At 48.0% G+C, this 13,021-nt stretch overlaps 1 protein-coding gene and 1 long non-coding RNA gene across 4 annotated transcripts in view; one reads left to right on the forward strand and one right to left on the reverse strand.

Annotated features, from left to right (window-relative positions):
* The window catches only part of EFNB3 (ephrin B3), a 191,003-nt gene extending 182,026 nt beyond the window's left edge, over positions 1–8,977 (forward strand). The window contains exon 5 of the mRNA XM_068273976.1: positions 7,553–8,977. Coding sequence (XP_068130077.1) covers positions 7,553–7,941 — 389 coding nt within the window. The 3' untranslated portion in view covers positions 7,942–8,977. The remainder of the gene's footprint in view (positions 1–7,552) is intronic.
* LOC137562543 (uncharacterized) overlaps positions 1–13,021 on the reverse strand; it is a 219,666-nt gene that overhangs the window by 74,904 nt on the left and 131,741 nt on the right. The window lies entirely within an intron of this gene.

Raw genomic sequence — 13,021 nt, forward strand, 5'->3', positions numbered from 1 at the left:
TGAGTGGTTGCATGTTGATGTGAGTAGCTGCATGCAGTTGCATGTCGATGTGAGTAGCTGCATGCAGTTGCATGTCGATGTGAGTGGTTGCATGCAGTTGCATGTCGATGTGAGTAGCTGCATGTGGCTGTGATTCTATGAGGCTATGTGTGGCTGCATGTGGTTGTGTGGCACTGTGTAAGGTTGCACATGGCTATGTGTTTCTATGTATGGTTGCATTTCGCTGAGTGGCTATGTCTGTATGAAGGAGGCGGTGTATGGCAGCACGTGGTAGTGTGCGTCAGTATATGGTTTATGTGGCTGTGATTCTCTGTGGCTGTATGTGGTTGCATGTGGGTTGTGTGTTGCTGCATATGATTGTGTATGGCTGTGAATGCCTCTGAGTGGCTGTTGCATGTTGCTCTGTAATATACACAACCAAAGATGAAAACAACTTCTTGCAGTAAAGCTAAGTCTCTTTACTGCACCTGTTTACCTAAGTTTCTATTCGGACAACCTGGGAAAAGTAGAGAGCCAATGTCATGAGTGTGGAGCTGAGAATTTGTCCTGGGTACAAAGTAAAAGTTGAAAACAATGCTGGGGAATCTGGCCTTTTTTGCCTGTGTTTGTGTGTAGATGTCTGGAAAAGCAGAGAGCCAGTGACATGAGCAGGGTACTGGGAGCTTTGGGAAGTCTTGTATCTATTGTGTTGTTGACACTGGCTGCAAGGAAGTGAAATTTGAATCAAAGCGGGATGCAAAATGAAGTCCAAAGCAGAGCAGTGGAGCGGTGTATAATCACCTGCTCATAACCGCTGGGTCGCGTTCAGCCGCAGTCTGGTGGTCACATCCCCTCATGCCGTGCAGCCATCGTTTCCCCCTCATCCCGTGCAGCCATCGTTTCCCGCCGCTCGTCATGTGACAAGTAGAGCAGAACAGATACACGGCTGGAGAGGGAGCGACTGCAGCGGAACAGGGCCAGAGCTGGTAATTATACACTTGGGTCTGGTGGCAGCCTGTGTCATATGAGGGGAATGATGAGGGGAGGGGGGTCACTGCAGAAAGAGGCAGCAGAACTAGACTTTTTATAGGAGGCCTCGTCAAAAGATTTGCTATAAAGTCTCATTATTTGTATTTTTGTCCCTGATGAGATTAGAGTAGTATGAAACTCAAAATGTCATCTCTGCTCTAAACGATTAAAGTCAACATGGAAACTGAAAAAAAACTTCTGGTATAAAGTTACTGGCAGGGTTAATAACGCAAAGTTCCTTTTCACTCTGAAGCTAGTAGATAGCATTGCCTGCATTGGTTGGCGGCGTGGGAGCGATCCGTGCGTATGGGGCTGGAGGAAGCACCAGGTATGTATAAAATCTTTGCTTTATTTCATCTCTGGTTCCGTTTAAGGACCACAGGCTTACACTCCCCTAGTGACCAGGCTAATTTTTACAATTCAGTGCTTTGCAGCTTTAATAGCTTGCTGCAGAGCCATATCACTTAGCAGGTAAATGACAACCCCCTCCCTCCTTTTCTGCCCACCAACAGAGCTTTCTGTTGGTGGGCTCTGATCGCTGCTGCAGGCTGTTTTATTTTTTATTAATTTAATCGTTTTTTAAAAATAAATATATGTATTTTTATTTTTCTTACTCCCCTCCCTGCCTCCCCCCGAGAGCCAATCAGGGCGATCCTCTCTTATATGCATCAGCCTATGAGAGGGGATCGCAATCAGAGCCTCTCCAGGGGACAGCGGAGTGACACGGCCGTCCCCAGTACAGCGCTGCCATAGATCGCAGTGCTGTACAATGTAAATAGATGTTTCGCTGTCTAACAGTCTGATAGCGGTGATCGCGGCTGGGAGACTGATGAGTGATCCCCTGTAAAACCCTGCCCCAGGACTTGACCCCTTTTGTTGTTAGGTGGTCCTGGGGATGCCACCTTCCCGACACCTTCCTGTCACAGGAGCTCAGCTCTCCCTCTAGTGCCTGGCATCTCTTCCAGTCACAGAAGCTCAGCCCTCCCTCTAGTGCCCGACATCTCTTCCTGTCACAGGAGCTCAGCTCTCCCTCTAGTGCCCGGCATCTCTTCCTGTCACAGGAGCTCAGCTCTCCCTCTAGTGCCTGGCATCTCTTCACGTCACAGGAGCTTGGCGCTCCCTCTAGTGCCCAGCATCTCTTCCTGTCACAGGAGCTCAGCCCTCCCTCTAGTGCCCGGCATCTCATCCAGTCACAGGAGCTCAGCCATCCCTCTAGTGCCCGGAATCTCTTCCTGTCACAGATGTTCAGCTCTCCCTCTAGTGCCTGGCATCTCTTCCTTGCTGGATGATTACACAAGCGCAGAAAGAGATTGCGGGCACTATACTCTGGAGGAGCACAGGCCGGGCCACTAACACCACCAGGGAAGCTATACTGAGAAGGCGGGGGAAACCACTAGAAACCAGGAACGTTATATTAGGGGTGAAGCCATAGACTACCAGAGGGGTCATATTAAGGAAGGGCAGGGGGCACTAGGGAGGCTATATGGGTAGGGGAGAGGAACCACTAGACCACTAGAGAACTGTATAGGGTTGGGACCACTAGACACCAAGGAACTTTATAGGGGGGCGCATTGCATGTAAAACTGGGGTGTGGTTAAAGGTGTGGCAGGGCCGGGTCTTAGTGTCCTTTTTTCCTGACTCCAAAAGTTGGGAGGTAGGCTTTACGTAGATAACCATCAGGCCTTGCATCTCTGCTCATGATGCTAACATAGGTCTAGCAACTGTTGCTGAATCCATTAAGTCTTCCAGTTGCTGCATAATGGTGGTTGATCTGGAGTATCCCAGACAGTGGGCTGCAGCTTGGGTGGAACCGTTAGTTCTCTGTGCGGAACTTTTTCAGTTAGAAGTAGAGGAGGCTCCCTGGGCTGCAGAGGGTTAAGAGACGTAGCTGAGAAGTATGGAGTATGGCGCAGGACTCGCAGTCGATGGCGGTGTGGCGGTTTCGTACGGCGCAGGACTGGGAGTCACTGAGCTGTCACTATGAAAGATCTCCTTTAATAAACTCAGCAATTTGGACAGAAGGGAGACAGCGGGGATGGGAAAGGATAGATGAGACCACATAATACATCTGGAAGCACTAGGACGCTCCGGCCCTCTCCGCCCCATCCTCCCGCCACCCTCGACGCCTCGCTGATTTAATGTGTTCCGCCAGTTAAAGTGCAGATTAGATCTTTTTAATTAGACTTAATTAAAGCTGCTTATTTAAATCCAGCTGATATGACCTGGAGGCATCCGAAAAACAGAGGGGTGTTCAACGCAAGAACGCCGCGGGGGGTCACTGCGACCAGACATGCACTGCAGCCAGGCACCATATCACTGTCACTCTATGGGAGGAGGGCGGGCTCATAGCTGTGTTATATATCTGATTCATCCTGCAGGGGGTGGGACAGGCTCATAGCTCTGCTGTATATCTGAGTCGCCCAGCAGGGGGTGGGGCAGGCTCATAGCTGTGTTATATATCTGAGTTGCCCTGAAGGGGGCGGGGCAGGCTCATAGCTCTGTTATAGCTCTGTTATGTATCTGAGTCACCCTGCGGGAGGCAGGGCAGGCTCATAGCTCTGCTATATATCGGAGTTGAGCTGCAGGGGGCGGGACAGGCTCATAGCTCTGCTAAATATCAGAGTCGCCCTGCAGGGGGCGGGACAAGCTCATAGCTCTGTTATATACATGAGTCACCCTGCAGGGAGCAGGACAGCCTCATAGCTCTGTTATATATCTGAGTCGCCCTGCAGGGGACGGGATAGGCTCATAGCAATGCTACATTTTTAGGTGCAGGAAGGGGGCAGTGCAGGAAGGTAGAGTGAAGCGCTGCAGAGAAGAGCAGACATTGCATGGAACATGGAAGAGAAGAGTCAGTGTTCCCTGCCTGCTGCTGTTGCTGTCATTGATGGATGGGGGAGTACTGAAGGGGGAGCCTGAGGTGAGGGATGGGGGAAGTCGGACCCCCTCCCCGCCGCTGTGTGCCTGCTGCTTCTTCTTGGGGCACCTACAACTAGCTAACCTATACTGGGGGCACCTATAGCTGGCTATACTGGTGCCACCCTGCAGGAGGAGGGACAGACTCACAGCTCCCTTCTGTTTGTTACCCTGCAGGAGGAGGGGCAGACTCACAGCTCCCTTCTGGCTGTGTCACCCTGCAGGGGGAGGGGCAGACTCGCAGCTCCCTTCTGTCTGTCACCCTGCAGGAGGAGGGGCAGAATCACAGCTCCCTTCTGTCTGTGTCACCCTGCAGGAGGAGGGGCAGACTCACAGCTCCCTTCTGTCTGTCACCCAGCAGGAGGTGGGGCAGGCTCACAGCTCCCTTCTGTCTGTGCCACCCTGCAGGGGGAGGGGCAGACTCGCAGCTCCCTTCTGTCTGTCACCCTGCAGGAGGCGGGGCAGGCTCACAACTCCCTTCTGTCTGTGTCACCCTGCAGGAGGAGGGGCAGACTCACAACTCCCTTCTGTCTGTGTCACCCTGCAGGAGGAGGGGCAGACTCGCAGCTCCCTTCTGTCTGTCACCTTGCAGGAGGAGGAGGGGCAGACTCACAGCTCCCTTCTGTCTGTCCCCTTGCAGGAGGAGGGGCAGACTCACAGCTCCCTTCTCTCTGTGTCACCCTGCAGGAGGAGGTGTAGACTTATTCAGTGGGATGCAAAAGTTTGGGCAACCTTGTTAATCGTCATGATTTTCCTGTATTGTTGGTTGTTATGATAAAAAATGTCAGTTAAATATATCATATAGGAGACACACACAGTGATATTTAAGAAGTGAAATGAAGTTTATTGGATATACGGAAAGTGTGCAATAATTGTTTAAACAAAATGAGGCAGGTGCATACAAAAGAAATGAAATCAATATTTAGCAGCTCCTCCTTTTGCAAAATTACAGCCTCTAAACGCTTCCTGTAGGTTCCAATAGGAGTCTGGATTTTGGTTGAAGGTATTTTGGACCATTCCTCTTCACAAAACCTCTCTAGTTCATTCAGGTTTGATGGCTTCCAAGCATGGACAGCTCTCTTTAACTCACACCACAGATTTTCAATTATATTCAGGTCTGGGGACTGAGATAGCCATTCCAGAACATAGTACTTGTTCCTCTGCATGAATGCCTTAGTGAATTTTGAGCAGTGTTTAGGGTCGTTGTCTTGTTGAAAGATCCAGCCCCGGCGCAGCTTCAACTTTGTCAGTGATTCCTGGACATTGGTCTCCAGAAGCTGCTGATACTGAGTGGAATCCATACATCCCTCAACTTTGACAAGATTCCCAGTCCCTGCACTGGCCACACAGCTCCACAGCATGATGGAACCACCACCATATTTTACTGTAGGTAGCAGGTGTTTTTCTTGGAATGTTTTGTTCTTTTTCCTGCATGCATATGCCCCTTGTTATGCCCAAATAACTCAATTTTAGTTTCATCAGTCAACAGCACCTTATTCCAAAATGAAGCTGGCTTGTCCAAATGTGCTTTAGCATACCTCAAGTAGCTGTTTGTGCTGTGGGCGGAGAAAAGGCATCCTCTGCATCACTCTCCCATACAGCATCTCCTTGTGTAAAGTGCGCCGAATGGTTGAACGATGCACAGTGACTCCATCTGCAGCAAGATGATGTTGTAGGTTTTTGGTGCTGGTCTGTGGGTTGACTCTGACTGTTCTCACCATTCGTTGCTTCTGTCTATCCGAGATTTTTCTTAGTCTGCCACTTTGAGCCTTAAAGTGGACCCAAATTAAAAATACAAGATTTCAGAAATAAAATCTATTTTCTAAATTATAATAATACATAGCAGCCTTTTTTCAGCTGCATGATGACAAGTATAAAATATTTTACATGTAATGGAGGAACCCCTCCCTTCCTTTCAAATTGCCGGGACAAAATCCGGCACACTGGTGGAGTAGGTGGTGTCCGGTAATGGAGGAATTGCTAACGGCTGCCACCTGTATAATCCTAGTTATGAAAAGAGAAGGGTGAAAAGCATGCACTGAAATGCTCATAGGCTTGAAGGAGTGTTTATTTATCTTTGTATGTGTCAGAGTGGTGCAACTAAATATTTTTAATTAAAAAAATGTTTGGTTTGGGTCCGCTTTAACTTGAACTGAGCCCGTGGTCTTCCATTTTCTCAATATGTTCCTACCTGTGGAAACAGACAGCTGAAATCTCTGAGACAGCTTTCTGTATGCTTCCACCAAACCATGATGGTGAACAATCTTTGTCTTCAAGTCATTTGAGAGTTGTTCTGAGACTCCCATGTTGCTACTCTTCAGAGAAAATTAAAAGGTAGAAACTTACAATTGACCCCCTTAAAGGGATACTGTAGGGGGGGTCGGGGGAAAATGAGCTGAACTTACCCGGGGCTTCTAATGGTCCCCCGCAGACACCCTGTGTTGGCGCATCCACTCACCGATGCTCCGGCCCCGCCTCCAGTTCACTTTAAAGTCAGAAAACCACTGCGCCTGCGTTGCCGTGTCCTCGCTCCCGCCGATGTCACCAGGAGTGTATAGCAGAAGCCCAGTATGGTCTGTGTCTGTGCAGTATGCTCCTGGTGCCATCAGCGGGATCGAGGACACGGCAACGCAGGCGGAGTGGTTTTCTGACTTTAAAGTCAGAAATTCCAGAAGTGAACCGGAGGCGGGGCCGGAGCATCGGGGAGTGGCTGCGCCAACACAGGATGTCTGCGGGGGACCATTAGAAGCCCCGGGTAAGTTCAGCTCATTTTCCCCCGACCCCCTACAGTATCCCTTTAAATACTCTCTCATAATTGGACTCACCTGTGTATGTAGGTCAGGGGTCACTGAGCTTACCAAGCCAATTTCATTTCCAATAATTAGCTCTGAAGGTTTTGGAATCAATAAAATGACAAATTTATGCACCTGCCTAATTTTATTTAAACATTTATTGTGCACTTTCTGTAAATCCAATAAACTTCATTTCACTTCTCAAATATCACTGAGTGTGTCTCCTATATAATATATATTTGACATTGACACTGACATTTTTTATCCTAACAACAAACGATTTATACAGGAAAATCATGATGATTAACAAGGTTGCCCAAACTTTCGCATCCCACTGCAACTCCCTCCTGACTTTATTACTCTGCAGCAGGACAGGATTTTGGTTTACTTGTCTGTGAATACTTCAGATATTGCCTACATTTAAAGTGAACCTTAACCGAGTACAAAAAAAAAAAAAAAAGATTCACTTACCTGGGACTGGGGAAAAATGATCCTCCAGCCCCCCACAGACCGCTAGTTTGATCTTCGCTGACTGGCCAGTCGCTGGTCCAGTGTGCCTGCGCGGCCCTGGCCATACCTCGATTGTACTCACGTTGCTGTGGCCGTCCTGCGCATGTGCAAACTAGCTGGCTGCGGGGGATGGGTCGATCAGTTTGCCCTGGACACAGGACGTCTGCAGAGGGCTGGTGGAAAGTCCCGGGTAAGTGGATCTTTTTTTTTTTTTTTTTTTTTTTCTGTACTCGGTTAAGGTTCACTTTCAATCCAATTTACATACATAAATCACATTTAGTTTTGAGTCCTCCATACCATTCTTACAGTGCTATCTTCTTTTTCAGGGGACACATCAGGCAATGCCACCAAGACAGGAGAAAATGGCCCGCTCCCAAGTTCCCACGTACCTCTAGTGGCCGGGGCAGCAGGAGGCGCTTTCCTGCTTCTGCTGGTGTTCGGCGTCGTGGGATGGGCCTGCCACAGACGCCGCCAAGCCAAGCACAGCGACACCCGGCATCCGGCCCTCTCCTTGGGCTCCACTACTTCCCCAAAGAGAGGTCGAGGCAACAACAACGGTCACGAGCCCAGCGACATCATCATGCCCCTGAGGCCTTCAGAGGGAGGTGCCTTCTGCCCCCATTATGAGAAGGTCAGCGGAGACTATGGACATCCAGTGTACATCGTACAGGACATGGCCAGCCAGAGCCCCGCCAATATCTATTACAAAGTATGAAAGCCCCCGCCATTTCCGACTTCTTCTTCTAGTTTATTTTTCCGTCATTATTTTGTTATTTTGTTCTGTACGGAGGCTGGGGGCTCAATGTAGGAAGGGGGCAGAGGACATTTCAAAAAATATAAAAGTTGTGTGGCCAAGCCCCCTTGGCGTATGCACTTGACATCCGCCCACCCTCCACGTGCTCCATTAAGACGCAAAGTACACCTCACTTGTACTTGGAGACAATGAAGGGTGTAGAGCGCGGATAGACGTGAGCCGTTCCCGCCATGACAGATGGTTGCCAACGTGGACCCTGAATTACAAACAGTTGCACTTGACCAGCATAGAAGGTCACTTCACAGGAGGCCTGAGATAAACTAGGAGGACATGTAGAGATGGTTGCCAAAAAAAACAATGTGGTTGAACTGGTGCTGTCCACTCCTGATGGCAGTTAAGAAGACTTAAGATGCAGGCAGAACCTTTTGCGGGTTGAATCACTAATATCTCTTGGGGACTGGACATCTCTACCCATATCTTATCGCCGGAGGTTGTCCTGTTGCTCTATGTCCTTGTGCAGAGCCAGGATCTCCAGCAGAGAGATCATGCCACCAAAAACCAATAGGCATTTGTAAGAAACTGAATCTCTACTCTGAAATTGACCCAACAAGGAAATTCTACCAGACTTGAACAGTTTTGTTGGTCTATTAGGGTGGAAGGGCTGCAATAAGACTGTCGATGATATTGCCTTGAGTTCTGTGCTCAAACTGTTGACAAGTGTTGGATGAAATCACACTACAGTTAAAGCAAACCTGTAGGATAGACAGGTCAAAAATGTAGATCCTAACCTTGGTAGAGGGAAGCCTTCTCCCATCCACCGATCCAGACCCTCAGAAGTTGGTGGCCATGTATGGAAACAAGTGCAGAAGCATGGAGCCAAACCGGTTTGACTTTCTCTGCCAAGCCCGTTCGGCTTCCTGCTATTGGACAGGGGCATGTCCTGTCATGTGCGGGGTGATGAGCTCAGTCAACAAACCTTTGTTGATGAGCTTTGTGGGGTCCCAACTCTTGAACGGCGAGGTGGGGAGGGATGGGGGAAGCCTCTAGATCAGGCATGGGCAAACTTGGCCCTCCAGCTGTTACGGAACTACAAGTCCCACAATGCATTTGCCTTTCTGAGTCATGACTGTGGTTGTCAGACTCCTGCAATGCATTGTGGGACTTGTAGTTCCGTAACAGCTGGAGGGCCAAGTTTGCCCATGCTTGCTCTAGATCATCCAGAGGCTTCTCTCTACCTAGGTAAGTACCCATTTGGGCACTTTTTTCCCTTCGGTTACATTCTCCCCCCATTTTTTTCCTTGTATAGCCTACAGCTCTCTTCCCTTCTAAGACCACGGCACCACAATCTATTTCCCGTGGTCCTATCTTGTATAAAACTGATGCAAACACATTACCTGGCGTTCATCCATGGTCAGTAGGATCCCCAGAAACACATTGAGGAACCATGATAGGTAGAGGGGCAGATGCCTGGCAGCAGGGAAAGGACCACACCGCCCACCATGCTACAGAAAGCAGCCAACCTGAACCATCTCAGATAGCGGTCCACTCCTGTTACATCACTTGTGCTTTCCATACTTCGCCAACCTTAAAGGTCCACTTTTGCAAAAATATTCTAAGATTGTAAACACATACACATGACATGTAAAATGCACTGACTTTTTCCCTAGTTGCTGTCAATCACAATGAATAGTGAAAAGAAAAATCTGACAGATCCGACAAGTCCATCTCCTCATGGGGGGTTCTCTGCATTTTTCTTTTATATACAAAAACATTCCCTACAAAGGTGTCTATACAAAGATGTACACATCCCTACTCATTCGCGCACTGTTTTGGCAGTTGGACTGCGGAACTGCCATTCATGATGCATTTTTCCCCCATGAGGAGATGGTCCAAAACCTGTCAGATCTGCCAGATTTTAACTGTCTACTGTAAGTGACAGCAACATAGGAAAAAGAAAATTGATAGTGTATTTTATTCAGGATCAAATGAACATTTTATACCTATGTATTTTACAATGTTTTGCAATAGTGGTCCTTTATATAGCAGCCTGAATATTAGCACAGTGACCCCCCCCCCTACTGTGCTGCCGGTGAAGGAATGGTCACCATTTCTAAGGTCAGGATTTTCACAAGCGTGTCATTTTGGAAGACAAGCTGTATTGCTGGGCTGCTTTCATTATTTTGCCTGGGTTTAAAATGACTACCCAAGCAAAAAAAGTAAGCCGTTAAAATCTGACGGAACCGACTAGTCCATCTCCTCATGGGGATTCTCAGGGTTTTCTTTGCGAGCAATTGCTGTTCAAGAAATGCTTTTGACAAGTCTACCTGACAAAATAGTGTGCAAGTGAGTAGGGAGGCTGGCTGGTATCTTACTATTTGGCAGGTAAACTGCTGTTCAGGACATGCTTTTGAAAACAAAGAAAATCCAGAGGATCCCCCATGAGGAGTTGTTCTGCTTACTTTTTTTGCTGGAGTGGTCCTTTAAAGGGAACCTAAACTGAGAAGGATATGGATTTTTCCTTTTAAAATCATACCAGTTGCCTGACTCTCCTGCTGATCCTGTGCAGGCCTGCCATGATTTGAAAAAGGACTGAGAGCGGCCCGAAACGCCTGTGTGTCATCCTAGGCATACCCACATGTGGATTTTAATTTGATGCATTTTTATCTGAAGATCACTTAATAAAAATCTATTTTAGATGGTGCTAATCTGATGGAGTTAATGGATTGGTAACTTGTGACTCCAAAGGTGATTCAAGCCCATCGACTAACCATTGGTGCTGTTGCAATTATGTTCACGTTTCCAATGCTTTCAGTCACACCCCCTGAACAAGCATGCAGATCAGGTGCTCTGACTGAAGTCAGACTGGATTAGCTGCATGCTTGTTTCAGGTGTGTGATTCAGCCACTGCTGCAACCAAAGAGATCAGCAGGACTGCCAGGCAACTGGTATTGTTTAAAAGGAAACATCCATATCCCTCTCAGTTTAGGTTCCCTTTAAGAGAGTCTTGTGTTTTGTTTTTCTTGTATAATTGACGGGAACGTGTGACAGGTGACAGTTAAGCATGCTTCTTATCAGCGACAGGGTAAGGGGACACTCCGTGCAGAGCGTTGAGGGGCACACACACTATACTCGCCTGATACGACTGCTCCTGATCGCCTCCGGTGAAAATCTTGTCTCCCAATGTCAGGTGGCCATTTACGATCCATTGTGTTGTATCCGCAACAACCAATTGTTGTTCTTACTGTACCTGCAGCGGGGCACCTCCTGCTCACCCTCCTCGTTCCCTTTCCATGGAGCACAACAGGTTGATTAGTAGAGTGCCCAGCAGCGTGTCTGTACAGAGATCATTACTAAACTTTCACCTGAAGCAATCACCAATGATGTTCACAGGAGACAGGCATCTAAAGCGTATGTGGAGCTTTGTACTCAGAATAGTTCAGAAATAGCAAACATCAGCACCTCACTGGCAATATTTCATCACGATGGTCCTTTATGAGTGTGGATTCAGATTCTTACAGATGTCCAGCTGTGGCAGGATCCCTGTACTGATGCCCGTAAACCTAATTATGTTATTGCCCCTCAAATTGCACCAAAATGCTAAACTGGACCCCCCTTGCCTAGGGTGTCAGGATGTAGAGATCTGCCTACTGCGGCCTAGTGCCCTCACAATCCATGCTGGCAGTTGTAAATGATTGTGACGTTGTCTACAGTCCACTTAAAGCGGGCCTGAACTCAGAACTTCCTCTCTGCTTTAAAGGATAAGAAACAGCATAATAACCTTTAAAGAAAAACATTTCTTTGTTACAGCTGATACAAACCCTACGATAAATCTGCAGTGGAAGATTTCACGGAAGCAGAAATATTGTTAACATCCTGTGCTTTCACAGCTCTCTGCTGTGGCAGGAGCTGACACAGCTGAGGGATCAAATTACAACTTGTGATTAGTCACAGATGAGGGGGAAGGCGGTGCTTCTGTCAGCCTGGGGTGGAGCTTGTGCCAGTTAGGGAAGCAGCCATAGACACCTCCCACCATCAAAAGCCCCGCCTTAGGCGCACCGTCAACCTTCTTTGGTTAAACAGCACTTCTCGCTGGCCAGATCTCTACATCCAGGCGTCATATGTAAAAGGTTCAAGTCCATTTTAAGCATGCTCAGCTGTAGACAGAAGGCGGTGCTTCTGTCAGCCAGGGGTGGAGCTTGTGCCAATCAGGGCAGCAGCCAAAGACGCCTTCCATCATTAAAAAAAAGCCCCGCCTCCGGAGCACCGTCAAGCTTCTTTGGGTAAACAGTACTTCTCATTGGCCAGATCTCTACATCCAGACGTCATGCGTAAAAGGTCCAATTTAATTTGATGCAATTTAGGCTGACAGATACTAGTATATGCGCTAAAGTACAGTCCTCTGGAACGAGCCCTCAGTTCGACCCACCAGTGCCCGCCTTTTGTCTGAAAAGCCGCCGTCGGGTGGGCCGGGGCCTTTCACTCTGAGCTAGGGAACAAAGCCAGCAAGGTGCTCCACAGACGGCATTGTGCTCCAGTCAAAGGCACCTTGCGCAGCGGAGTCGAGGGAACGAAACGTTAGCTGCCATGGAAACAAAATGGCTGCCACTCTGATTTATGTGATGTGTATTTTTCTTTTTAATCTTTTTCTTTTTAATCTCCAGCCCAAAGCCTTAAACAATAGCCTATAGCATCTCTGCCCCCCCGTCCCCCCTCTTCCCTACTGATTTTTGCACAAAAGTCAAGTCATGTCCTCGGAATTTACGACTTCAAACCAAGATTTACCCCTCCGCGACAGACGCCATTTGATGTATTCGTCCCTTCTGCCTTTTGAATATAAGCAAAAGACGCGTCCCGCTGTTTATATCTCTCATTTTGAATTGTTCGTCGCTGATGTCTTGTGTCATTGTTACACGCCGTGAGTCCTTTCTGTGTCTTGTTTTGTTTTGTGTTTTTTTTATACTTTTTTTTTTCTTTTTGTTTTTCTGCAAAGCCAAATCCCAAATAAAATAACCAGGTTGTACGGGGAGAATTGGAAACAAGA

The sequence above is a fragment of the Hyperolius riggenbachi genome, chromosome 3 (genome assembly GCF_040937935.1).
Source record: "Hyperolius riggenbachi isolate aHypRig1 chromosome 3, aHypRig1.pri, whole genome shotgun sequence".
Taxonomy (NCBI): Eukaryota; Metazoa; Chordata; class Amphibia; order Anura; family Hyperoliidae; genus Hyperolius; species Hyperolius riggenbachi.